This window comes from Echiichthys vipera (genome assembly GCF_963691815.1).
Source record: "Echiichthys vipera genome assembly, chromosome: X".
Taxonomy (NCBI): Eukaryota; Metazoa; Chordata; class Actinopteri; order Perciformes; family Trachinidae; genus Echiichthys; species Echiichthys vipera.
In genome coordinates this window covers 27,026,702-27,052,846 of record NC_139825.1, presented here as the reverse complement: position 1 = coordinate 27,052,846, position 26,145 = coordinate 27,026,702, and the positions used below count along the sequence as shown (strand labels likewise).

Genomic DNA, 26,145 nt, shown 5'->3' with positions numbered 1-26,145 from the left:
CTGAATGTGCAGCTCACTGGGTCCTCTGCCATCTAGTGGCCACCAAAACACATATTGGAGTAAAACATTTGGGTTGTTTCTTCACAGGCATTTCAGTCCCTGAATTTAGAGCAAACACATGCTGACTTTGAGGTCGGAAAGGTAACGTTTTATTAGTTTTATTCACTTCAAAATTAATGCTTTTACAGGATGGTTTGTTTTGCAGTGAATCGTGATTATAAAATTACTTTACAAATAGCTCAAGCTCTTAGACTTGAGCCTCTGACAAATGGCTAATATTATTTGAAACAGTCCCGTCTCTTCGCACGCCTTCACACAGCCTGAGCAAAACCCACCCGGTTGTTGCTGACGTCGAAGGCCGTGTAGAACTGCCGCATGAAGACCTCGCCCAGGATCCAGGTGCCGGGTTCCTGTTGCTGTGCAAACCCTGTTCTGCACCCAGACGAGGACTGAGGAGAGAGGACAGAGAGGCATTAGAGAAATACTGGAACAATGGAAGAAATCTGCAGAGGCTACTCAATCAACATTTCTATGCATTAGACTACATCGTAAAATAATTTCTCAAAAGTTGATCATATTCATGTATTATTAATATTGTATAAATTAAACATTGTTTAAATTATGAATAGATTAATAAATGATGTATTAACATCCATAAAGTGAGTAGATACAGCTATTAACTCTTAGAAAGTACCAAATATTAATCTGTGCTTAAAACACAAACCTTGATGATGTAGGCTGATGGAGGAAGAGTGAAGCTGTAGCCGTTTATGTTAAACACAACGTCTGACAGGAGGTCTGTGTTACTGCAGCTTACAGCAGCCTGAGAGACACATCAACAAAATGTTTTTAAAACCCATTACAGTTCACTCCACATATTTAACGTTATACCAAACATTTAAAACACTCACATCACCGTACTTATCCATGGAGGCTCCCAACCAGCCGTTGATGTTGTTAATATCTTTGCCAGGGCCGATGATGAAAGAAGTACCAGAGTCAACTACTGCTGCACAGCTCCCAGAGCACGCAACTGTGTTCCCGTTGATGGTGATACTGCAAAGTAAAGGAAGTATAAAAACGCACCCGCTATTACATCAGAGGCAAGAAAAAGAGACCAAATAACGCCAACTGTGAAGTGGCGATATATATGGAAGCCCATTTTGGGTAAGAAAGAAAAAAGACGATCCTGGAAGTCATTATAAGGCGAAACTTTCTCAAAATAATGACTTAACTATTCTGAAAGAATTACTCATTAGTTTGAGAAAGTTTCTTTATTTTGAAATATGTCATTATTTGAGACACCCAATAATTATTTTTGAGATACTTAATCATTATTTTGAGATACTAACTCATTATTTAGAGATACTAACTCATTATATTGAGACACTATGTCATTATTTTGAGATACTAACTCATTATTTTTAGACAATATGACATTATTTTGACACACTCACTCATTATTTAGAGATACTAACTCATTATTTAGAGATACTAACTCATTATTTTTAGACAATATGTCATTATTTTGACACACTCATTATTTAGAGATACTAACTCATTATTTAGAGATACTTAATCATTATTTAGAGATACTAACTCATTATATTGAGACACTATGTCATTATTTTGACACACTCACTCATTATTTTAGGAACGTTTCTCATTAAAATGACCTACAGGATCTTTTTTTCCATCCCATTAGTGAATATGGGCTTCCATTGTATTGATTAAAGCACAACATGGGCATTTAAACCTGAAAAGGGACCTACCTTTGTAACTGAATGTTCCAAAAGTTTGTGGCCTTATACACGGGGATCCACTGTATGCTTCCAGTGTAATATGAGGAATCAGTTCCTCCAAGAATCAACATGCTGCCCTCTACAGAACTAGAGGCACAGGGAATTTTCTTTTTGAGAAAAAGAGCACTGCACCATTCATAAAATCACAATCCAAGCTCTACTTCTCTGTTTCGTGGCTCAAATATGACCTCACCTGCTCAGGTACATGGAGAACATGTTCTGGGGGATCTTGCCCTGGTTCCACATGTTGTTAAATATAGGTGTGCCTCCCTCATGTGACAAGCCAGGGAAGGCCAGACCAAGAAGCCCATCCCAGGGCACATACTCCAGGAAAGGCGCCTCTGTTTCAGAGAGGCCAAAGATCTGGTGCTCCACGTAGAGGTCGCTCACCTGATTAGGAAAGGCAAATGATTATGGGGAGCAGATCAGGTATTGAATGGTACATATGTGGTGCATGTCAGCAGCGGTGCTCAGATTCATTACTTAAGTAAAAGTATCGATATATTAATGTAAAAAATACTCTTCTTTGAAAATCCTACTTCACTAAAAGTATGGTTTATTATTATTATTATTATTATTATTATTGTTATCATCACTGAAATTAAAGTATATATATAGTATATATATTTTTGGTATTGTTAATACATCAATGTATTCGTTATTTTAGTCGGGCAGTTTCCAACCTAAGGGTCTGCCCCCACCAAAGGGTCACAACATAAATCTGAGGGGTCGTGTGACGATTGATGGGGTGAGAAAATTGTCTTTTTTTTAATATTTGGAAGTTTAGAGCAACTCATAGATGTCTAAAATGTGACACGGGGCCCCAACAAGCCAAAAATGTCAGGGTTAAATCTTTGACAATGTGTTGTATTATATAGGCTTATCGTGTGTTTTCCATGTAAAATGTTAATTTGAAATTAACTTCTAGCTATCATATAAATGTAGAGATGTAAAAAGCTCAGACGTTTGAGTAAAGAGACTTAGTTACTAGCTACTTGTGAATGTTTAATCCTTACCTTTATGAGATCATATCCAGTATTCCCTGCTGCGTATCCGCTGCCGTACGAGATGTAGAAAGTATTTGTGCCGGCCTCAAAAGTGGAGGATGCTGAGCTGCTGAACTTTTCATGTTTGTCTGGTGACAGACAGGAGAGAAACAGGCGACAGAGAGTACATGTCATTACTTTACCTCTCAACACAGGAATATAGTCAGAACCAGGGCTGATCATAACAATTATTTACATTATTGATAAACTGTTTGGTCTAAAATTGTCCCAAAAGTAGTAAAGATTTGACAATAAAATCACCTTTTTTGTCCAATCAATAGAACAAAAGCAGAAGATACCACGCTTATGTTTAAGTTTACTATCATTTATAACAAAACATCGGACAGAAGAGATCAAACATTTTTAGTAATAAAAAGGCTGCTACATAATGGATCATCATCAATATGTTTAATTATGCTGACCTTAAACCTTAATCAATACACTCACCACAAGCAGAGCTGGTGCAGCTCACAGAGGGAACCCACAGGTCGGAGGAACCCGTGTCGAAGAGAACTTTAAAGAACTGAGGTGGAGTCCCGATGCCAATCTCTCCGTAGTATGTTGTCTATGCCCAAAATAAGATTATGTAGTCAGTTCTAGCATTTGATGATTACATGGGGCAGCGTGTACTGCGGTTCCATGTTACTTACGTCTGGGTCAAAGGTCATGGGCACCGCACTCTGCCCCTGCCTGAGGAGAAACTTTGCCGCAGGGTTGTATGGAAACTTCCTCCTGAACTCTTCGAACAGGCCTCTCTCCTCCAGCTGCTCCCTGGCTGACTTCCCTCTCATCAGGGGAATCCTGAGCAGCAGGCAGTGTGACAGTTATCTGGAAGCATACTCACTAACATTTTTAAAAATGTGTCAGACCTCATAACTTATCCTAACAAGGAGTTTTAGCAGAGGGAGGGATTTGGGAAAGTAGAACGGGAATATAAACTCAAGTGCTCTGAGCTTGAAAAGGCCAAGAGCTTGTCTCGTATGCTGTTGATCTATGGACCAACTCAGTGTCACATGATGCCAAATCAATCAATTCAATGCTTGATGCTTCATCATTTTCATCTTAAGAACTGCTGTTTGTACCATGTGTCCGAAATCATTTGAATACCACACCTGTGAAAACTGCTTTAGGGTGGATTTTCTATTTAGAGTATCAAACATGGCTTCATTTGTTTGACCTACAAGTCACCAGTCACCCTAACAGCTGCATGTCTTTGGACTGTGGGAGGAACCCACTTTATTTTAAATGCCTCTTAATTTTATCACTTTGAACTTTTACAGCTATAGACCGTTAAAAAAAAAACCTCAACAACCACACTCAAAAGTATGTTAAACACTATATTTTCCTTTTAATGTCCATGACTGTTTGTCGTAGATCTTACCTGAGAATTCCCTGTGAGACAGCCAGGAAGGCCAGGAGCACGAAGGCGGACTTCATCATGTAAAGTGACCCAACAAAGATCTCACAGGTGGTGTTTTTATATACAGGTCTGAACTAGTCTCAACCCCCTTTTTCACAGCAACTCTCATAATAGCTGAACTGATAAGAAACCACTTTACAAAGTGCCGATGGAGTGAATTCAGATAAAGAACACAATAGAAACAGAGTATGTTTCTCCTAATGTCCTTTAATCTAATGTCAATCAACTCAGCGATAAGAATAATATGTTTAAGTTTACTCAGTTCTTTATTTAAAGTGAACTTGGACCAGAAATCAGGATTAAAAGTCAACACCTCACTGAAACAATAATCAGCATTGTGTAAATGCAGAGAATATAAACTGCTAAATAATGAGTTTCGCCTTTTCCACTGACTTTCTGTTTATAATTTATCCAAGTTAAGTGAATAATAAAAAAAAGAATGTCACAAAAACATTTAAAATAAAGAAAAGGTGATAAATGATCCCAATAAAGTAGATACATATACAGGTTGGATGTGTTTTACATGCTGTGAAGTACAGCCACAGCGGATATACTATCATATCCTGAACAATAAAAAATAACAATATTTCAGACTAAATCAAGTATTTATAATTTGTTCTCTAATTCTGATCACTAGTGTGTGTCCAGGCATGTTTTAAACCTCACTGAAGAAAACAAACCTACAGAGAGGTGTTGGTGGGAAATAAATTAGTTTGGAGCAGATTTCCAGTGCAGTGCAGAAATAACTGATTGAACAAAAAAGTCCCCGTCAGGCTTTGAAGTGTCCACGAACAACACCAAGTTGACTTTAGCAGACAATTAAGGGTTGAAAAGTGCTCTGTTCATTTGGACAACAAAATAAATGTGCAGTCTAATTTCAGCACCTTCTCCCACAGTCAGAGGTGTGCGCGTTTTATAAGTGTGAAGTGCGGTTTGACCTTTACCAGACTGTGTTCTCTACGAGTTTCTGTTGACTTTTCTCATCTACTGCGTGTACCAATGGAAGGAAATGTTAAGTATTATTGAATACGGCAACTTTAAAGGTCCCTCTGCGCTGAAAAATAGTGTTCTAGTAGTAGTGCCTGAATAAAGTGTCAGTGTGGTCTTCTGCTGCTGTTCCCTCTCTGATAGAAAGTAGGTGGTGTTGTGTGTTCACAGATGCTCTCCTGCATTCCTCTGTTGGAACCAGTGGATGTTTGAGTTCCTGTTGCCTTTCTATCAGCTCCAACCAGTCTGGCCATTCTCCTCTGACCTCTGGCTGAAACAAGGCATTTGCGCCCACAGAACTGCCGCTCACTGGATCTTTTTTCTTTTTGGGACCATTCTCTGTAAACCCTAGAGATGGTTGTGCGTGAAAATCCCAGTAGATCAGCAGTTTCTGAAACACTCAGACCAGCCCCTCTGAGTTTTTACAACCATGCCGCGTTCAAAGTCACTTAAATCACCTTTCTTCCCCATTCTGATGCTCGGTTTGAACTGCAGCAGATCGTCTTGACCATGTCTATATGCCTAAATGCATTGAGTTGCTGCCATGTGATTGGCTGATTAGAAATTAACGAGCAGTTGGACAGGTACACCTAATAAAGTGGCCGGTGAGTGCATATGAACTGCATAAGCTTATGGCATTGCTTAAAAAACACACTGATACTGTATAATTTCCCCCTCTAGGCACGTCCTCTGTCCATGTGCTCTGGTAGTTTAATAACTTTTAATCACATCCAATTCTGCCCTCTAGAGGACTGAGAGTCTAAAAAGCAGAATAAACCACTCAAATGACAAAAAAAAACACACGTCGTCAGCATATGTTCTGAGAATAGCAGCATTTATTCAAGGTCAAATCAAATGTATAATACAGAATACTGATAGGTATAGATATGATAAGTGCACTCTTAAAACAAATTTAAAGTTGTACTCACCAAAGGGCACAGTTTGTCTTGTCTGATGAATTCTCTGAATGTGCATCGTCTTTTTTTACCTTTTCAGTGAAGCTGCTAGAGCTCATTCAGTCACACTGCAGCTAAATACAAGTCTTTCTTTTTCCCTCCATACTGAGCTGACGACCTGAAACACTCAACATTTTAATCATTAGCAGGACATGAAAAAAACAAACAAACGGGAGTTTAGTCCAAAACAGTCATTAAGAAAAACAGTGAAGAACAAGAGTTACGTTGTACATTTACTGTCACATAATGTTCTTCTGCCCTACATTCACTAACCATCTGTTTTTAAGTCCCATGCAGTGAACTTCAGGGATCTGCTGGAATTCAAGGCTGCACAAACAATGTGCAAAACAAGTTCTCAAACAGATACATTTAATTTAAAACAAGTATGGTAATTATTCAATATGATCATTTATCATCTTTCAGTGCAGTCACGACTCCTATATTGAGATACAATTGCATCATCTAAATTGATAAAAACAAGCAATTACTGACTAGCACATAAAATCTGATGTGAAATATTTTGAGTTTAGATTTTGTATTGAAGTTCTTAATAAAAATGAGAAAATAAAAAAGAATAGTTCTTTTGTTACGTATTAAACTCACACAGGAGTTGACAAAAATAGGCTTTACTGTGTGATTATATAGATATAGATGAGATGATAAATGACCTATATTGGCCACATCATCCAGCCCTACTTAAATGTGTCTATGCGTGGGGTGACTTTGTGGAACGGACTGGAGGAAGAATCATAGAGGCCTCTAAGTACAGATATCACAGTTTGTTGGTAATATTGTTATTGGTTTTCTTCTTTCTTTTTCACATACTTGGGTCGTGCTGCTGAGGAGGAATGCAGTGGTTTAGTTGTGGGGACTAATGCTGGGACAAGGTGGTAACTGATGTATCAATGATTAGAAGAGGAGTCGGACTTGACGCGCATAGTGCTTCTTACTACTCCTCTTTTAAAATGGATTGATTTCTGTTGCTTACTGTCCACTGTTATTGGTTATTTTGTGGATTTTTTGAAATACTTTTTACAAGGATAAAGAGTTGTGCTCACATTCTAGAAAATATACCATATCATGGGCGGCCGGTTAGAGCAGTCGCCCCATGTAAAGAGGCAGCGGCCGTGGGTTCGACTCTGACCTCCGGCCCTTTGCTGCATGTCTTCCTGTCTGTCCTATATAACAAAGGCTTACAAAGTATAACAAAGTATAACTTATTTTGACTACAACTCACACTACTAATATATACACAGTTATTTATGTACAGCATAGTTTGTTTATCTGTGCTTTGTTTTAAAGTAATTTAGCATCTTTTTGTATGAGTCACATGCAGCTGTCTTTTCTAAAAACACAGGAAATTCCCCCATTTTGTTATGACTATAAGGTGAAATCAGGGGCTGAACTAAGAACAGCGAAGAAGTGCAGACTGCATCGCCAAAACATCATACAGCTATGAACTAAAGATGAAGAAAGACCTCACTTTACTATTACAGTTCGGCCTACACGTCATAGATTAACTGACCTTTACTGCCCCATTATCGCACCCTGACTCAAGTGTCGGCTCTCCAGTATCTAGTTTTTAGTTTAGAGGGTAATGCTCATTTACTGTGTAACCTTCATAAACAGTAAACACACCTTCATATGTATGCAGGCATCATAACATAACTAATCAAACTAATCATCCCCTGGCACTATTTGTATTCACTTTTTTTAAATTCCACTGCATGTTTGACATCCATTACAACCAGTGATGACTCAGTTTGTTATCATCCTGTGCTCCTATGTGATTATAGGTCTTCTAAACATTTTCTGCTTTAACATTCTCAATTCTTGTAAATTAAAAAAGCTTACTTAAACTATCGATTTAAAGAAGCTACTTGGGCTGGAAAAATTAAAAAGAGCAAACAAATTGAATATGGTTCAGACTGTTTTAAGAAATATCCCACTAACAACCTTCGACTTGTTGCCGTTTACCTTTGCTGTTTTTATGTTTGGCATACAACATTACATTATTTTGCAGTAGCTGATTTGTCTACAAGCTTCCTTACGTTGACATTCAGCTACGACCAGTGGTGGAAGGTAACGACATCTATCAGAGGGATATAGTTGCTGGTAATTTTGCAGGTTAAGATAATACAAAACATATGATGACCTAATAAAATATACTGTTGCTCTGCTGACGTAAGTAAAGGATCTTCTTTAACCGCTGAGTATGACTCTTGTGTAGCTGCCTTTGCTGCTGAGATTTACAGTAGTAGCTGCATGGATTGCTGCTGCATTTGTGACCAACACTGCAAAATGATTTTAATTTGAATAGAAAAGTGTCAAAAATCATGACCAAAATTTAATGAAGAAAGCTGAATCAGCAAAAAATAACACCTCAAAAATGTTTTTTGTTGTTTGTTTAGTCGTGTCTGTCTCAACAAAAACGGTGCACTGTGGGCATCAGTTTGGTATTTACTTAAGACATTCCTTTTTTTGTAATTTTTGTGATATTTTCACCCTCTAACCAGATTTTTAATAAGACCTACTCTCTACATATTTAAATACGTACCAAAGTCGGTAGTTTAGGCCATCTTGATACGTTACCTGTGGAACAGGAGCAGGTACAGCCCGGCTGAGACTCAAACCTTTTACAGCTCCGGGAAACCTTGAATCCCAGCTGTGGCACCGCACCAACACTTGAAGCTGCTCAGGTCCTTTTGTTTGGAGGTGACGCGTTGATGAGCAGGAACAGCACCGTCTTGACGATATACATCCTGACTATGATAGCAGGATACTCTTCACTTTGCTTTCATATGCAGATAAAAAGTGTGTAAATCAGATAAACATATCACCTATAGATTTGGATTCCCTGCACAGGCTTCTGTTATCCTCTGTTGTGTTTCCTTTCCGTTTTAAGGCAAATAAAGCAGATGGTGTGTCAGTCTCAACCTCTTCTCCGACACAGGATGAGACACGCTTGACGTCTGGCCCTAGCACAGAGATCTTCTTCAAATCTCCAAGGCAAGAGCAATAAGCAACTACACAAATGAACTCTGCTCCTTTCTGAAGCTGCAGACGCTGAAACAATACTCTGTGCTGCTGGAGCCAGATGAGAAAGAAGACCAGGGCCTTCAAACGCTGCTGTGCTTCCGCTGAGAGGCCATCATGTGGACGCAACCCCGGTGACTTTGGCAAAACTTGGCAAGTGACAAACCAGCCGCACCTCCTGACAAACAGGCCAGAGGTGACTGAGGAATAGGCCACATATCTGAAGAGACACAGTGACTCTAGATTTGCCTTCGCAGAGGGACTGAGAAGTATTCTAGTGCGGCCAAATTTCAATTTGAACGAAGCTCTTCACGAAGAGGTCATTCAACAAATGATGATCAACAAAATGAAAACACAGAACCGAGAGGCTGACCTCCAATTGATGCTCACACTTCCTTTCCTTTCTGCCGGGACGGCTCCTGCTGTCAAAGTGATAAAGCCTTTAGAGTTTGATAGACAATTCCAAGAACAGAAAAGGTCACAAAAGTTGTCTTCCGAAGCACTCGTGTTTCCCACGAAAGAGTAAATTTATTGAGACAAACTCTATCAAGCGCATGTTGCACTTTGACAGTTACGTATACTTCTTAGGCCCATGAGCACTGATGTTCTCCATTTCTTTCTCCAGATATCTTGAGTATACAGTACACATCATTTCTTTTTTTCCCCATTTGAAACACAGTACTCAAATCAAAGCATGAAAAACACTCATTAACAGTCCTTTCAGAGGAAAGTGTGTAAGGCCACTGGAGATGACCTTCTCTCCCCTCTTTCGTTCAGCAGTCCACTGATAGTATAGCAATATGTTCTACTTCTAGACTCCTGATCAAAAAGAGGTGTGCATGGCATACAAAGAGCTCTTAATTTATAGGTTACAGCATCGTTTTCTTAAACAGTACATGCTTCACAGAAAATTTAAGAATTTAATTAACCAATTTCTGTTCAACCAATTTGAATATGATGCCAATAAAAGAACAATATAAAAGGGGTGAACACAAAAGCAACTCTGTATAATGTCACTCAAAACAAAAACCCTACAATACAGTTGACCATTCAGTTGTGTTGAGACACTCCATGGTAATAACATCTAGAACTGAAATTATTAATCAACTGATCGATAATTATTCTGCAACAATTTTGATGAACTGGTCAACCAGTCAATTATATATTATTATATCATTGGATTTTGGACTTTTGGTAGGACCATACAATGCTATTCGAAGACATGAAAGCATCACCTTTAATAATGCAATTCAATATTATTTATAGTGCCAAATCACAACAAAAGTTATCTCAGGACACTTTACAGAGTAGGTAAAGACCACACTCAATGACTTATTTATGATTTACAGAGACCCAACAATTCCCCCGTAGAGTACAGTGGCAGCGAAAACCTTCCCTATAACAGACAGGAACGTGGGACAGACCCAGCTCTGTGGAGGACGGACATCTGTCTGCACCAAACTATAATCAAGAAAAGCACAAGTAGCTTAATCAATAATGAAGTATTAGTTCCAGCCCTAAATATCAGCGTATAACATAATACCGTTCAATAAAACACAGAGCTTAAAATCTGCTCTTTAGCATAATTTTAACACCAAAAAACACAATTATCTTTGTAGTATTATTTGTAGGGTTAATGTATTGAACTGCATTATAATGAACAAGTGATTGATGCTTGTGTCCACCCCTATGTGTGTGTGTTATGTTTATATATATATATATATATATATATATATATATATATATATATATATATATATATATATATATATAAATATATATATATATATATATAAATATATATATATATATATATAAATATATATATATATATATATATATATATATATATATATAAATATATATATATATGCAAACAAACACACATACACACACACACACACCAGTGCTAATGACAATAGTGCAGACAGAAAAACAGAAATCTGCATTAATTTCACCTTGTTATAATCACGAAAACATCCAGATGTGGCTCAGAAAAGAGCATTGTTATTAATGTAATCTATCCTCTTATAACCCTTAATGCCCTTCGACCGGTTACTTTACACAATTTTCTTTAGCTTTACGTAGGACTGGCCAAAACTGACAAAATAGAAAGGCTGTTATAATGAAACTTTGAATCAAAATGTTTACTCGGTCAGCAAAAAGTAATACAGATTCACATCTGGAATATAAATGAGCAATGGGTAAAGCTTTAGAGCGAATAGATATATTTTCTGAATCATATGTACATGAGTTTGATGTAATTCTTTCATAGGCTGGCTGTACAAACATTATAGCACTATAAACGTGTTGACACTGGCCAGTTAAATCTATGCTGTGTACAGACAAAATACTCTGCTTAAATTCTTTTTGTCATAGTCAGGCATTGTATGAAATGATAAAGGAATCGTTTCTTTTTAAATGAGATAAGGCAACACAGAGTATTGATTCACAGAACTGTACCTTGCTCTGAATTACTCTAAGCAGAGCACCTTTCAAGTAATATACATTTATCTAATAACTAAATAGCAGAATGCAGCATTCCTCCTGTATTCATAATCAAACCAATTTATAAAAATGTATTCAATTCAATGGGACTTTCATTTCTAAAAACCTTCAATATGATAAGATAAAAGCTATCATGCAGGTTAGGGAACTTAAAAATCAGACCCCTGTCATTTTGTTATCATTACTTCTCCCTGTTTTTACAACTCACAGTTTAACAGTTCATGAGTGTGAAAAGAGACATTTAGATTTTTTTTTTTTCATGATGCTCCTCTGATAATTACCATCACCATGTAGTCTTCCTCTGATTTAGCAAAGGCTTTGGCAGAGGCATCCACGAACTGCTCTGAGAACTCACATGGGGGGAAAGCGTGAAGGACTCCTCCGTTGTCCTTGTCACGGCTGCCCCCAACAGGGAGGCTGATGATGCCAGCCGCCTCCTTCTGCTTTAGGTAGGACACCAGGTTTTTCAGTGGTCTCTCAGCAGAGTTGCTGGCGTCCTGGATCCCTGCATCTTCAGATTTCCCGGGCACGGCCAGGAGGATGGAGTATCCACTGGAGCCTGCAGCCTTGATTCGACGAGAAACTTCATCCAGCTTGGGCTGATCCAGGCGTAGGCGCTGGCTGATCTTTAGCTGGGACGCTTGTCCCCCTGCGGAGCCCGGCAACAGCAGACTGGTAGCCACGTCCATGTCCCCCTCCAGCAGGTGCAGTGATGTGGGAAAGCTGCTGTTCTTCAGCAGGAGGACGCCCTGCCAGACCCGACTCAGCTTTTGTCCTCCAGCTGCCGACTTAGACTGCGGGCCAGACTTGGAGGAAGCGGAGGATGTACAGAGTTCTAAGCGATCCTCCTTCTTCGCTGGACTCTTGGATGAGTCACTGGTTTTGCGTTTGTGGTCCTTTTCTGAGCCTGGCACAGTCGGGCTTAGAGTTTTTCTTCTCTTGTCTCCAAAGCTGGTGTTCTGGCGCTCTCTGACAGGGGAGGTCCTGCCAAAGCGAGACAGGCGTTCAGGGTCACTGCCGCGTCCCCCATCTCGGCTGTTCCCTCCAGGGCTGCGCTCTAACGAGCCGACATGGCGGCGCAGACCAAAGTCACTGTTGTCAGGTGACTGATCCAGCCGGCTGCCATCATCCAAATGTCTCCTTTTGCGGCTTAGATCTCGGCCGTGTAACTCCCGCTCTATTGTCCAGGTCTCGCCGGAACGCCTGTCCGTACGATCTATGGGATCAAAGCCTGCTCCTCGCATCCTGTCATGGACACCCATGCCAGACCATTCAGCACTGGGGTAAATATCTCTGTCTCTGAAGCGAGCAAGGAGTGGAGGAGACCTCTCCCTCACTCTCATGGAGTCTGTAATGCGGTGGGCAAAGGGCTCAGGAACAAAGTCATAGTGTGGCAGGGGGAGGGGGAGCTGCACATACTGCTGCTGCTGCTGGAAGCGGTGGTCTGTGTCCGCAAAGTCTACTCTGAGTCTCCTGTCAGGACCACCAAGAGGGAAGCCTCTCATGTGAGTACATGCGGCCTGAGCAGCATCCAAACTTTCATACTGGATGTAAGCCCACACCTCACCTTTCCTGTAGTCTATGGTCCTGATGGTGCCAAAGCGGTCAAACTCCTTGGCCAGTGCGGGGAGTGGAACCCAGGGGCCGAGGCCACCGACCCACAGCCTGGTTGTTGGTGTGGGTTTACCATAACCAATTTTAATTGGGTTGTGGCCAACCACTTTACCTGACATCGCTACTTTGGCACCGTGAGCCATGTCGAGATTCTCAAACTTGATGAACCCATAGGTGCTGCTCTGGCCTCTCACTGCCCGCTTTATGTCCACCTCTGTTATGACCCCAAAGCGGTCAAACGCCCTCCTCAGGTCGCTTTCTGTCACAGTGACGTCCAGATTGCCCAGAAACAAAGTCCTGTTTGCCCTCTGGTCATCCTCAGGGGTCATCAGGTCCTCCTCCCGGAAAACAGCACATTCTGGGATGAAGGGGGGTCTATTCCTGGCATCATACACTGAAAAATCCCTGTCTCTTTCCAGATCTCTGATGTGAGGTGGAGGAGGTGGAGGGGGGAGACGGCCCATAGCCAGCTGCTGTAACCGGTAGCCTCTGTAGCCCATAACAGTGGGAGACGAAGCTCTCTGGGAGTGGAGGTGCCTCTGTCCCGGTGAGAAAGTGTCTTTTGAAATAGGGGAGCGGCTCCTGCGTCTGTTCGTGTAAACCGTCTCTATCTTCAAAGGCCGGTCGTACAGCACCAGCTTGCCGCGGGCGTGTTTGGCCGAGCGGGCGTCATCCGGCCTCCTGAAGTTCACATACGCCACCCTGTCGTCGTTTTCTCGGCTGATTTTTACACTCACGTCCCCAAACCTCTTGAACTCGTGGAAAAGCCCGTCCTCTATCTCCTCGTCGTTCAGTTGGTTGCCCAGTTCACTTATTTTCAGAGTCTTGTACTCGTTTTCTGGGGTCGACGCAGGCCGCGGGTCGCTGCGTGAACTGGACCTGGATGTTTCCGCCTCGACGTCAGCGCCGCCGTACGGCTTGTTCCCCGAAACGTAGTCGTTGTACCCGCCGGCAGTCCGGCTGGATGAATTGTGTCCGTCTGAGTCCCTCATGTCTCTTTTCTCGCTGTGTAAACTTCTCCTGGATGACGCGCCGCTGTGAGCAGAGCCGTTACCGTTGCTGCTGCTGCTGCCAACCGTCGCTAGGGCTCCGGTCTTCTTGTTGCCCGGGTGACTTCCTCCTCGCTCTCTGCTCTCGTCTGGCGCCCGGGGCCGTTTTTTCACCGGCGACCGCTCTTTCCCCTTCATTTCCAAAAGCTGATATATGCAGTCTACAGACTAATCTGTTTAAATCCTCTAAAATGTACCTGAACTCGCTTAACTTCTACACGGTTTCCCCCACACTCTCAAGCGAGCGATATATCCGCCATGTTGGACTACTACTTTGCAGCACTACTATGAGTGTTCAGGGAAGTCCCGCCCACGCGTCTTTTAGAAGAAGATGATTGGCTGAGCGGGTTGTCACTTATATGAACAGGATGTCCGCTCGCCTATTATAAACAAGGGTGCGGCTCTGCTCGTGGGGTCAAAGTACTGTCTGTCCACAGGCAGAGGAGGATTTGGGAACTACAGGAAGATAATGAGAGGGACATACTTTTTTTTTTTATTGAAAATAGCGATACACATTACATGTTCTACCAATAATGTTTCTCTTAATGCAGAAGCAATAATAATAAAATAAAATGTACAACGGCAGTAAAACATAGAAACAGGAATGGAGAATAACAAAAACGTATGGGGTCTGCAAAACTAAGGGAGTACATTTGAAATGCTTGAAGTTTTTGCTGATTCATTATTTTTGAGTTTTGAGTTTTCCAAAGTGGTCAAATATGATTTAAAATCTGAATATTTAAAAATATAATATATTGTGACAGACTAGAGCAGCAGAAAAGCCAAAAACAACAGCAGTTTGCATTTAAGAGTTGTCCAATCTTTGTTTTGAATGAATTAATATGAATAAAGATACAGTATAAGTGGAAATAGCCTTATGGGCACATCATTACATAGTTGAAATAACTCAACTCAACTCAAACTTTATTTATTGGGCACAATTTAAAACTTCCAACGGTCCACCAAAGTGCTTTACAGTTTAGTAAGAAATACAATACAATAAGAATAAAAAAATACACATAAAATACAGTAGACAGTGATAGGGAGCATTACATTTTCCCTAGACAGTTTGGGTTAATGTCCAATCCCTGGAGCCACGATTCCCTTGTCGCCTTTGATCTGACTCTGCAGACTTAAATGATGACACTCACGTCACTTCCTTAATGTCATGTTTATGCTTTATAGCCAATGAGATGAAAGCCCATCTCCTCTTGCTATAAGAATCTGATCTTTGTTGTTTTGTTTTAGGTGGCGTCACGCACTACTTTGTGTTGACGACTCTTCTGTTTCTCCTTGGTCAAGTAATTCAACTCCTTCAGTATCAGACATACAGGACACTGGCATTTTCTTTTCTTTTCTGGCATCATAATACATTCTTCCCTCACAGACAGATGTCTTGCTCAGCCTTAATTAAAAGCCATGGAAAACAGGTGGGTCCTCAACAGGGACCTTAAAACCTCCAGGGTCTGATCTGATATGCCAGGGCAAGTTGTTCCAGAGCCCAGGGGCAGCCGCTGCAAAGGCTCGGTCAACTCTGGTTTTCAGTCTGGTCCTGGGGACTTCCAGCAGCCGTTGATCAGCCGACCTCAGTGCTCTTGCTGGAGTGTGACAATGTAAAAATTCAGATAATTACAGCGGTGCTAGTCCATTTAAATTTTTAAAAACAAATAACAAAAGTTTAAAATCAATCCTGAGGCTGACAGGGAGCCAGTGAAACAACATAAATTGGTCTGGAAAAGCACTTTTGCAGATTGCATGGTGACCTTGAAACAACACTGACATTGTATTGAGTAAAACATGGCAGGAAAACCATACGTTTACAGTGGAGGAGGGGCAGACTTTTAGTCTATAGAGCGAGGATGTAACAGGGGCAGCAGGCCAGGGCCTTGTGGCCTTTGCTGTGCCATTAGGCCCGTTCAGTAATCCATCCATGAGTTACTATGGGACACTTACACTGTAGATTGTAAGCTTTCACACTGTAGTTTTTCTCCCAAGAGTTGTAATTGTTTGTATTATATATATATATATATTCTGTACTGTGTTAAGGAATGGTATAGAGATGTAAAGCAAATCAATCAGTGAGGCAGGTGGGGCTATTACATGTCACAGTGTGCCTATTTCTCATGTATTATCTGCCAGAACTTAATTATTTTACAATGATAATACAGTTCAAATTCCAGGATCCAGTTGTGTGTGTGTGTGTGTGTGTGTGTGTGTGTGTGTGTGTGTGTGTGTGTGTGTGTGTGTGTGTGTGTGTGTGTGTGTGTGTGTGTGTGTGTGTGTGTGTGTGTGTGTGTGTGTGTGTGTGTGTGTGTGTGTGTGTGTGTGTGTGTGTGTGTGTGTGTGTGTGTGTGTGTGTGTTAACCAGCTGTACTCCTGTCAGTCACACTATAACAAATACATGTTTTACCTCATTTACACCAGTAGGGGGTAGACAAGATCCTCCTGACAACCACATCAGCTGCAGCCTTTCACTGAAACAGGAAGAAGATAAACCAGGGGTCTTCATTTTTTGGGCCAAGGACCCCTGAAAGAGAGACGAAGCAGGGACCCCCCACTATAGATATTGTTTTAAATGGAGTTGCATATTAAAATGAGCCTACAATAACAGGCGTTGTTAAACATACATGTGGAAGGCCCAGTGAATTCTTAAGCCTAACTGTATCTGTGCATGGCTAACGTAGTGGCTACCTTACCTATGGCCGGTCAGCCTCATCAAGGTTGTGTAAGACTTTTTTTTTTATGAATAGGCAGATTTATCTGTGCTAATAATATGTTGGATTCATTCAAACATTTTTTTGATAGAATCTTGATCTTCCATGTTGGCGGAGCCACTGTCCCAGTTTGGGTGTTACAGCCTCGAGTGCTCAGATTACCACTGAAACCACTGTTGCCATCAATTTCCACATCTTTTCCACATCTTTACTCTCTAAGACCCTGGTATTTTTCAAGCTTATCATGTTCCTCCCTCTTGAGGTTGCTGTCTCTTCGGATTGCGATATCTTTAACATGTGCCATATTCTGCTGTTTGGCGATCACCACAATGTCCGGTTGGTCAGTCATCACCATTTCATCAGTCTGGATCTGGAAGTCCCACAGGATCTTAGCGATCTTATCTGTAATTCTCAGCCACCTTTGGAGGTGCGTCCCACTTTGTCCATAGGACTTCCAGCCCATCTACAACCTTCTTAATATATAAGAATACCCCACTGACTACAAACATTAGTGTAGTGTTGATTATGCTTTAGGCTGCAGCACAGTGATGTATTTACTGTAACAAAAAACTTCAGTTAAATGAAAGAAAACTCAAGGTCAAAGGTCAAGGTTAAACCCATCTATGACAAATGTGTTCCTGTTCACTATGCCAGCCACTTGGCGTTCCCTGTATGCTGTACCTGCCTGCATCTTACATCCTGCTATTATGTGCTGGACTGTCTCAGGGGCATCTTCACACAGCATGCACCTGGAGTTCTGTCTGGTATGGTTTCTGCTTCCTGAGATACTCACTTAGCAGCTCATCACTTGAAGCCATCTTCCCAGTGTACTCCTGGACCTTTGTGGTTTCACCCTGGATAGTGGCTCTGGCACTTACTAGTCCTGGGCCACCCTCCTTCCACTTAGTGTATAGTCTCAGGGTGCTGGACTTGGGGTAAAACCCTCTCTGCATTGTGAGGAACGTTCTTGTCTTGATATCAGTGGTCTCTATCTCTTCCTTTGGCTAGGTTATCATACCAGCAGGGTATCTGATGACTGGCAGTGCGTTGTGTTGATGGCTCGGACCTTGTTCTTCCCATTCAGCTGACTCTTCAGGACCTGCCTAACTCTGTGTAGGTAATTGGCTGTGGCCGCCTCCCTTGCATCCTCCTCATGATTTCCATTTTCCTGTGGGACTCCAAGGTATTAATAGCTGCTATGTGCCTCCCGGTAGTTCCACCCCTTCAGTTGTGACCATCTTACCTTTCTTTGATACCATCTGACCACAAAAAAACTATTTTGACTTACACTGTTGCCAATTAAGTTGGAATAAGATATTTGTTGCCTCTTCTCGTAAAATGATTGTGACAATGTGATTTATTCTTGTTAGATAAAGCGTATATCTTGTCAAAACTTCAATCTCTTACAAACATTTCAGAGGGAAAATTAAACCACATATAAATAAAATCAAAAGAGGAATGTGCAACTTTATGGGCAACAGCACACTAGTGCTTAACTTGAATATTTCCACTTTATACTTCAAACTTTTACTCCACAGAACTTATTTGCTAATCATGGTTACTGGTCACCTTCAACATAAAAAAACATATGATGTGTTTATATGATATGATGGAGTACACTACTTATCTATCCAGTAGTAAACAAACTTTCTAAAATGGGCTCCACATTAATGAACTACAATATAAAAATGCCCTCACAATTATTCAGTGATAAAAACAGCATATAATACTTAATATTAATAATAAAACAACTCTGTGAAAGGAACCATTCCTCGTCGTACTTTTACTTTGAATATATATGAATATATTTTTGAGTAAATTTTGCTGATAATACTTCTGTTCTTTTACTGAATTTACATTTTGAATTAAGGACTTTACTTTAGTAAAAGATCTGAATAGTCACTCCACCACTGCCTGTCCCTCAGATCATTTTGAATTAAATTACAGTTACAGTAAATACATCACTGTGCTGCAGCCTGAAGCATTATCAACACTACACTAATGTTTGAAGTCAGTGGGGTATTCTTATATATTCTTTTGTTAGTGATAACATACAGGACTAAATGCTGAGGCACGTATGTAGGGCGCTCCCACGCATAGGATTACAGCCTGCACGACAGCAGGAGGAGAGGTGGTCGTTCAATTATTAGACTGTGTTGCTTTATGGACAAAAACGCTTGCATTTCAGAAACTTTTGTGACACATGCACATACACACACACACACACACACACACACACACACACACACACACACACTTGTGCGTATGCCGGCTTAATTTTCATTCCTTCATCTGATACGATTCTTAAGAAATAAAGATATTTTTCTGAAGAAATACTGTTTTCTTTGCCCAGGCTGTCATAGAACAGACATATTAATTTACAACAATATTCATCTTTACAAATCAAAAAATATAAAAGACAAATCAAAGGCGATTTTTAGCTTTATCATTTTTGAACAAAACATAACTTAACCACCCTTCTGCTTTCAAATTGTTCCATATTTATTTAAATTCTTTGCTACTAAAAACTTTTAATCTGATCCGTTTTGTTGACTCCCTGAGTCTGACTCTATTATTTGTTGCATAAACCTTGTTGCACTAACAATACTTAGAAAAATTCAGTGTGCTTTGCTGCAGGGGTATTTTAAAAGGATTATGTTGTCCAAAAAAAATGGGGACAGAAGCTTTACCCTCAACCCCTGTGAGCTGGACTGGCCCCTCTTTGAGAGACCATCTGGTGAAGTTCTTCTATAGACCGTCACATGTCCCGGAACAGGCCCAGCGAAGCAATCTGCCACCCAGTATTAAAATGGGTTTAAGTGTGTCTATAAAGATAGTATGAGCGGTGGAAATGTGTTCCTACTATACATCTCTTCCCAACATCCAGGTCAGTTGTTTGTCCTCAACCAATGCAATCATCCAATTGTGCTTATAAAATGGTGGCAATCATGTCAAAGGGAATTATAGTGGCTGTTCTTACAGAAATCAAATCTACACATAGAAATGCTTTTAGTAACATATGTAACAAATTCAACAGAGCTTCAGCTTTGAACTCACTGAAACATGAAACCTTGAATATACTGCAGCAGATTCATTTCATTCATTTCAGATTTGTTTCATCTGATAGTAACCGTCCCGAACAGAATGGCATGCGAGGGTTTTTGTTAATGAGCTGTCAAAAGGGAAAATCTGCACAGGATTAGTGAGGAAAAAACAGCTTTTAATGAGTTTCTATTTTTGTGCGTCGCATTAAGGTGAACAGCATGATCTGACACACTGCACCCCTGGCTCTCACGTGAGACAGATGCTTAGTAACAGATCTATTGGTGCATATCTGCCAACCAAAAGATAACTGACCCCTCACCTGTCTCACCTGAGCATGTATGCGATCTTTGGTGAATTTCCCATCTACAGTGTCTCATTACTACACTGTGTCATAACCGGTCTGTAATGTTTCTCACTGTATCTTCATCTAATGATGAGACTCAGTACAACAGTTTTTGATTACATCCTGTGTTACAGTAATAAACACATGGTGTTGGAGTGTTGCCTTATGGCTGAGCACTGCAGTCGGTCTCTCAGAGCCTGGCGTGACCCACTTTCTCCACTGTGTGAACACCTGCACAACACCAGCAAGTCCCTGCGCACTGATGCACTCTGGGAAAGCAGGGTATGCTACAACAGTATGAGGATGCAGTTAAAGTATAAAGTCAAGACTGCTGTGTATTTTTGACAGTATTAGCGAAAGATGAACAACACATGAAAAGTTATTATTTTTGTATTTCCTCAGAATGTGTTTGTTTTTCTTTCACACATTATTGCACACTTTTTGAATGATGTTGATGAAGTAGTATTGTGAGAAAACGAACCTCAGCGGATTCTCAATGCATTGATCACCGAGAGCAACGTCATGCATGAGCTGGCAAATGCAGACATCGAACATTTTGACTCCTTTATTCGCATATGTCAAAATTGTTCACATTCACTTTGTTTCAGCAATAATTGTGGTGTGGGTGCAATTATGTTTGTTCAAAGTGCTTGTACTCAGAATAATGGGCTAGATAAGCAATACCACAGAGCCCCATGCAGAGTGAATCTTTTTTTAGGAGCTGAGAGTGACCCAGACATCGCAAAACACGAGGGGAGGAACGGGGTGGGGAGGGAGGAATATAAATGAGACTGGAGTGAAGGAAAAGTACTGGGCGGATGCTGTGGTGCAGATGCAGAATGCATGAGCGCACGTGAGTGGAAGTGGGTGTGGGGGAGGACAAAGAAAGCGCGTGCAGCACAGCAGCGGGGAGACTATGTGAAGTTAGAGGCGACTGAAGGTGAACACTGGAGAGGAGTGGAAAAGGGCGCTGACGTCAGACACCAAGACACCATGAGAATCCAATAACAATCACAGAGGACATTTATTCCAGACAGAAATGCTTTATAACAAGAGAAAGGTCACTGTGCAGAGGGACTGTGATAGAGAGCAGAGAAAGGGTGATGATGAAAATAAAGTGTTACATCTAGCCTGAAAGGCTTTCCAAGGAGAAATGTTAGAGACTATGAATTCAAATCTGACAGGAAAGTCTGTCACTAAAGCTTCTCTGGAGCTTGATAGTCATGCTAGCAGTGTGGCTGGATGGAAATGTCAGTGTGCTGGTTTTGGCCCCCCAATTTGGTCCAGACCTAGGAAAAGAGATATTGCATATGATGTGGTGTATGGCACAGTTTCACATTCTGACATTTAAGAAAAAAATCTGGGTTGAGCAAATAAGATAATTACAGTTGCTAAAGTTGCGAGTTAACTCTTACTAACTAAGTTGGAACCTCGACTGAGGTGGTACAGGAAAGAAATACCACCTACTACTCACAATTTTTTCTAATGGAAAATGAAAAAAATGCAAGTCAAATAGAGTGCCGCCGTACCGTACCATGCGTTGGAAATGTGGCATTAGAGCAGTCTCACAGATCTGCTAGCAGGACTGTTTACATCTGTTGCTGAATTAACAAGAACAAGGGAACAAATCTTTGGGGTTTCCCCGAACCAAATACTGCAGATGATCCCAGATGGAGTGTCGTTGATGAGAAAGATTAACAGTATATACAAGAAATACAGGTGTAAGTAAAAGGACATGAGGGAAGTGAAGGCAGAACAAAGCTGCAGCTCTTCCAAAGCAGATGGGACTGTTCGGTCATTTGCTAACCAGAGAGGGTGGCAGCACTGCTGTGCCAACAGTCCCACAGGCCTGCAAGGCTGCTGATGCAAGCTTAATAAAGAAAACCTGAAAAAACTGTGTGACACCACTGTCTACTTAGCAGATGCTCAGATAAGGCTACACTAATCAAGAGCAGTTTTTGTGGCTGAAGACAGTGTGACTTTACAGTTGCCTCATAGTCATGCTACTGTACATATAATTCTTAAACTGGCTTCATCAGACTTCATTATCCACTTACACTTGTTTCAGTCGCAGTTCAGAGATTTCTTCAAAACTTGCTTTTGTTTTAAAAGGAAAGTATAGAGTTGAGGAAAGAGAGGAAACAGTGGAAGGAGGAGGTGTCAGTATAGGAAAAGTCTGTCACCTATCCCACAGAAACTTCAGAGACGATGGTCTAAGTTAATTTACACACGTGTTTGGATGTTTGAAATGCATTTTGTTGTTCTCCTACCAGGATAAAACAATTTGTGGGAGGAGGAACTCAGAGAGGAGAGTGCAGAGAAGAGACAAAGTCTGTCATATGATCCTGAGGTTGCTGTGGCAACTGCTCCCAGCAGTCAGCTCGAGGAAGGTGCGTCAAAAGTGTCAGCAAGCGAGGGCCAGCTGTTTAAGAGAGAACAGATCAGAAGCTTAGCTCAGGTCGTCTTAGATGCTACACACAGTCTGAACTGCATCCTAAAGGAATCACTGATACAGGGAATATGATATGAGATGTGATTAGAGGGCATGTCTTTTTTGGGGTCGGTTCAAAATGTTTTAATGCTTATTAAGCTTGATTTTGTTCCCAGATTAAGTTTAAAGCCACTTAATTCCACTTTTACCTTGTACAAACTCCACCATGATACATGCATTTGAAAATGATGCAGATGAAGAGAAACATCGAGAGACAACCAAAGACAACCATCTGATTAAGACGACCAAGGAGGCAGACGTGTGGGAACAGGGAATGAAATAAATCCATACCGTGGGTCAGAATGAAAAATTACCTCTCGATAATATCTTCCTCCCCAATCTCGGTGATATAAAGAATATTCTGGTGGATGGTGATTTATGGGCCGGTGACTTTATGGTGACTGTGTCGGCTGCAGTCGTGTTGTGTGTCCAATGTTTAATAGAGAAACGACCCCCTAGCTCAAGTCTACAGTTTGAACATGGAGATAAAGCCGCCAGAGATCATTTGTGCAGTCATCTATGAAGTGAATTAATTCCCTCAGAGAAATTATTTCTATCCTTCAAGAGGAAAAAGAATCGTATCAGTACATAGAAGGCAGTGATTAAAAAAAGGTAACTATCTACTCAAGTAATGTAGCTACTTAAGGACAATTTTGGATAGGCCTACTACTATTTCCATGTTTGCACTTCTACTTCACTACAATTTTCTGACAGCTTTGGTTCCTTTTCAGAGGAAGCACTGGAGCTGAAATTTACTTTTGTGTGAGAGGAATACAGCTATTTTGATTGCATATCAATAAATATGTGAATTAACGCATCTTAAACACTTACAGTAGGTTACTTAAATACCTTAAATACTGTATATACGTAGGGTGACTTGTTGCTGCTCATGGGGGATTTGATGGGTCTCTGTAATTAATAAATAAGTCAAAGTGTGGTCTAGACCTTCTCTACATGCAAAGTTTCTTGGGATAACTTTTGCTATGATTTGGCACTATAAATAAAATTGAAATGAATTGAAATAACTGAAAGTGACATCTATTAAATGTGAGCCAATCACATAAAGTATAGTGACTCGATCATGAGGTAATGGTACATCATCACTTTTGAGTAGGCTACATTTTAAAGCTATACAACTAAAATGTAGTCTGGTATTATTATTGTAACATTTTCTTTAAGTGCAAATGATCCTTTTTACCCTTCCGCTGTATTATCCATTTATCTGTTGTATTCATTTATTTAGAAATGTGCATTATTGTTGAGCAGTTGTAGTCTATAACTGTGTCATTTGGGGCGATTCCAACAAACCCTCAGCCCTGCTTTTGTTATCTTTATAATACCATGTGGGTTTTTTCTCTGTAAGCTATTCTGGCAGGCCAGTGTTGAATTGCTTCAATTTTTTATCAATTGAGATGACGACAGCTGCGTCAGAGCATCACTTCCTCAGGTAGGAGTGGATAACCTTGACAAATCCCTCTTTTTTTACTCTCTCTCTCATCGTCCCACCTTCCCGTGTGCAGACATGTTGCCACGGGCGGGGGTCTCAAACAAAAACAAGTGAGTGGCAGGTGATCTTTTATCATTGTTGGAAATGAGCAGCACTTGTGTGCGTCACGGTGCGCCCCGGACTCTCCACCCTGCATGTTAATTGTAGGCAGAGCAGCATGTGATCCTCCGTCCTCCAGTAGTCCTGCGAGCGCTCAGTCAGTAAGCACACCGACACACAAGCGCTGCCCGGCGGATGTATTCACGCCTCTCTACACATCATAATAAACCCTGGATATTTGTGATCGCTCCTAAAGACTCACGGTGAGAAAGATTTTTTTTCCTAACATCCTCCCACTGTGCATTCTTCTCATCACCTGGTATGTAAAAAAGTAAAAGTTCAAAGACAGCTGGGGAAATAGTTTCAATCGCTTTGTTTTAAATCTTAAACAGCTTTTTGTTCGTGTCTACAATGTGCATGGTGGTGTAAATGTGCTCTAGTTGAAACAGAGGAGGTCAGACAATAATCGTCTTTGACCTTGAGTGCGCGTGTTTAAAAGTCGTCGCATCACTCGTGATCGCACTCAGATCCACATCAGCACCAGATGTGTCACCCGGTGTTCACAGGGAGTGATCTGTGCTGCTGGTGTCGGTAAGTGAGGGCTTTACACCTGCAGCTCTGTTCAGTTTCATATAGTGGAAGGGTTTTATGGGGGAAAAGTACAAATCAGTGTCTTAAAGTCTTCAGTTCCTTAGCTTTACACTGATCCATGTCTATATTTCTCAAAGTTCTTCTTTTAATGTCATGGTTGATGATTCAGATATTTTACATGTTGTAATCAATGTGAAACAGCTGATGAACCACTAACTATGGTTCAGAGTCACTGAAAAGTCTGCTAATCACAGGATTAATAATCGATTAATGAACAAGTGTGGACGTTTGAACAGGACTGATTACCGAAGCTGATACCTGCAGGGTCTGCTGGTGGTTTGGAGTATAACTTGTCTGACAGTGAAGTGTGTGATGTGTGAGAGCATGTGTTATGTCTGAACTTCTGCTCTTGTAGGTGGAAAGTTACCAGTGTGATTTATTCACAGGTATTTCTATGCTGCACCATGACCATTTTTAATAGTCTGTCTTGGTTAAAGTCAGTTAGTTGATTGAATGTTCATTTTGATGATTGTGATTAATAATTTCAATAACTTTTCAAGCAAAAACCACGAAACATTTCCGAGGCGATTTGACGACTTTGGCTTTAGGAATATATTTCACTTTTTTCCTGATGTTTTATGTATGAATTGAGAAAATAATCTGCAGGTCAATCGACAATAAACATCCATTCTCAGAGTATGTCCAAGAACATGGAGTCACAACAGAAGACAGCTGCACACACAGCAGACATTATTTCCTAAATTAAATCATTGTCAAAATTCAAAATTACTCTATAATGCACCCTCTGGTGTCGATGTGACATTTCGTCAGAATAAGGGTGAGTCCAAGTCGTTTAGTAAAGGTGGTGAACAGAAAGAAATAACTTGAATATTCAGAGTCCATATCAGATAACTGTGGTTATGTAATCATGGGTAATACAATTCTACAGTTTCTATCTGAGTACTGAAGATGTAGATCTTCCTCTAAGTATATGATT

The 26,145-nt window shown here is 40.7% G+C and overlaps 2 protein-coding genes across 2 annotated transcripts; both read right to left on the bottom strand.

Annotated features, from left to right (window-relative positions):
- Window positions 1-311: 311 nt before the first annotated feature.
- On the bottom strand, window positions 312-4,285 carry LOC310965572 (pepsin A-like; the record flags this gene model as incomplete). Its single annotated transcript, XM_083939244.1, has 9 exons — window positions 312-449; window positions 725-823; window positions 912-1,056; window positions 1,773-1,889; window positions 1,996-2,192; window positions 2,819-2,937; window positions 3,296-3,413; window positions 3,499-3,649; window positions 4,230-4,285. 9 exons carry the CDS (start codon window positions 4,283-4,285, stop codon window positions 312-314), a joined length of 1,140 nt encoding a protein of 379 aa, XP_083795370.1.
- Window positions 4,286-11,303: 7,018 nt separating this feature from the next.
- On the bottom strand, window positions 11,304-14,687 carry LOC310965054 (RNA-binding protein 15-like). Its single transcript, XM_083938435.1, has one exon. It carries the CDS (start codon window positions 14,554-14,556, stop codon window positions 12,013-12,015), a length of 2,544 nt encoding a protein of 847 aa, XP_083794561.1. The 5' UTR covers window positions 14,557-14,687; the 3' UTR covers window positions 11,304-12,012.
- Between the last annotated feature and the right edge of the window lie 11,458 nt (window positions 14,688-26,145).

Coding starts and splice junctions, on each gene's coding strand:
- LOC310965054 (XM_083938435.1), bottom strand. CDS start 14,556: ATGAAGGGGAAAGAGCGGTCGCCGGTGAAAAAACGGCCCCGGGCGCCA.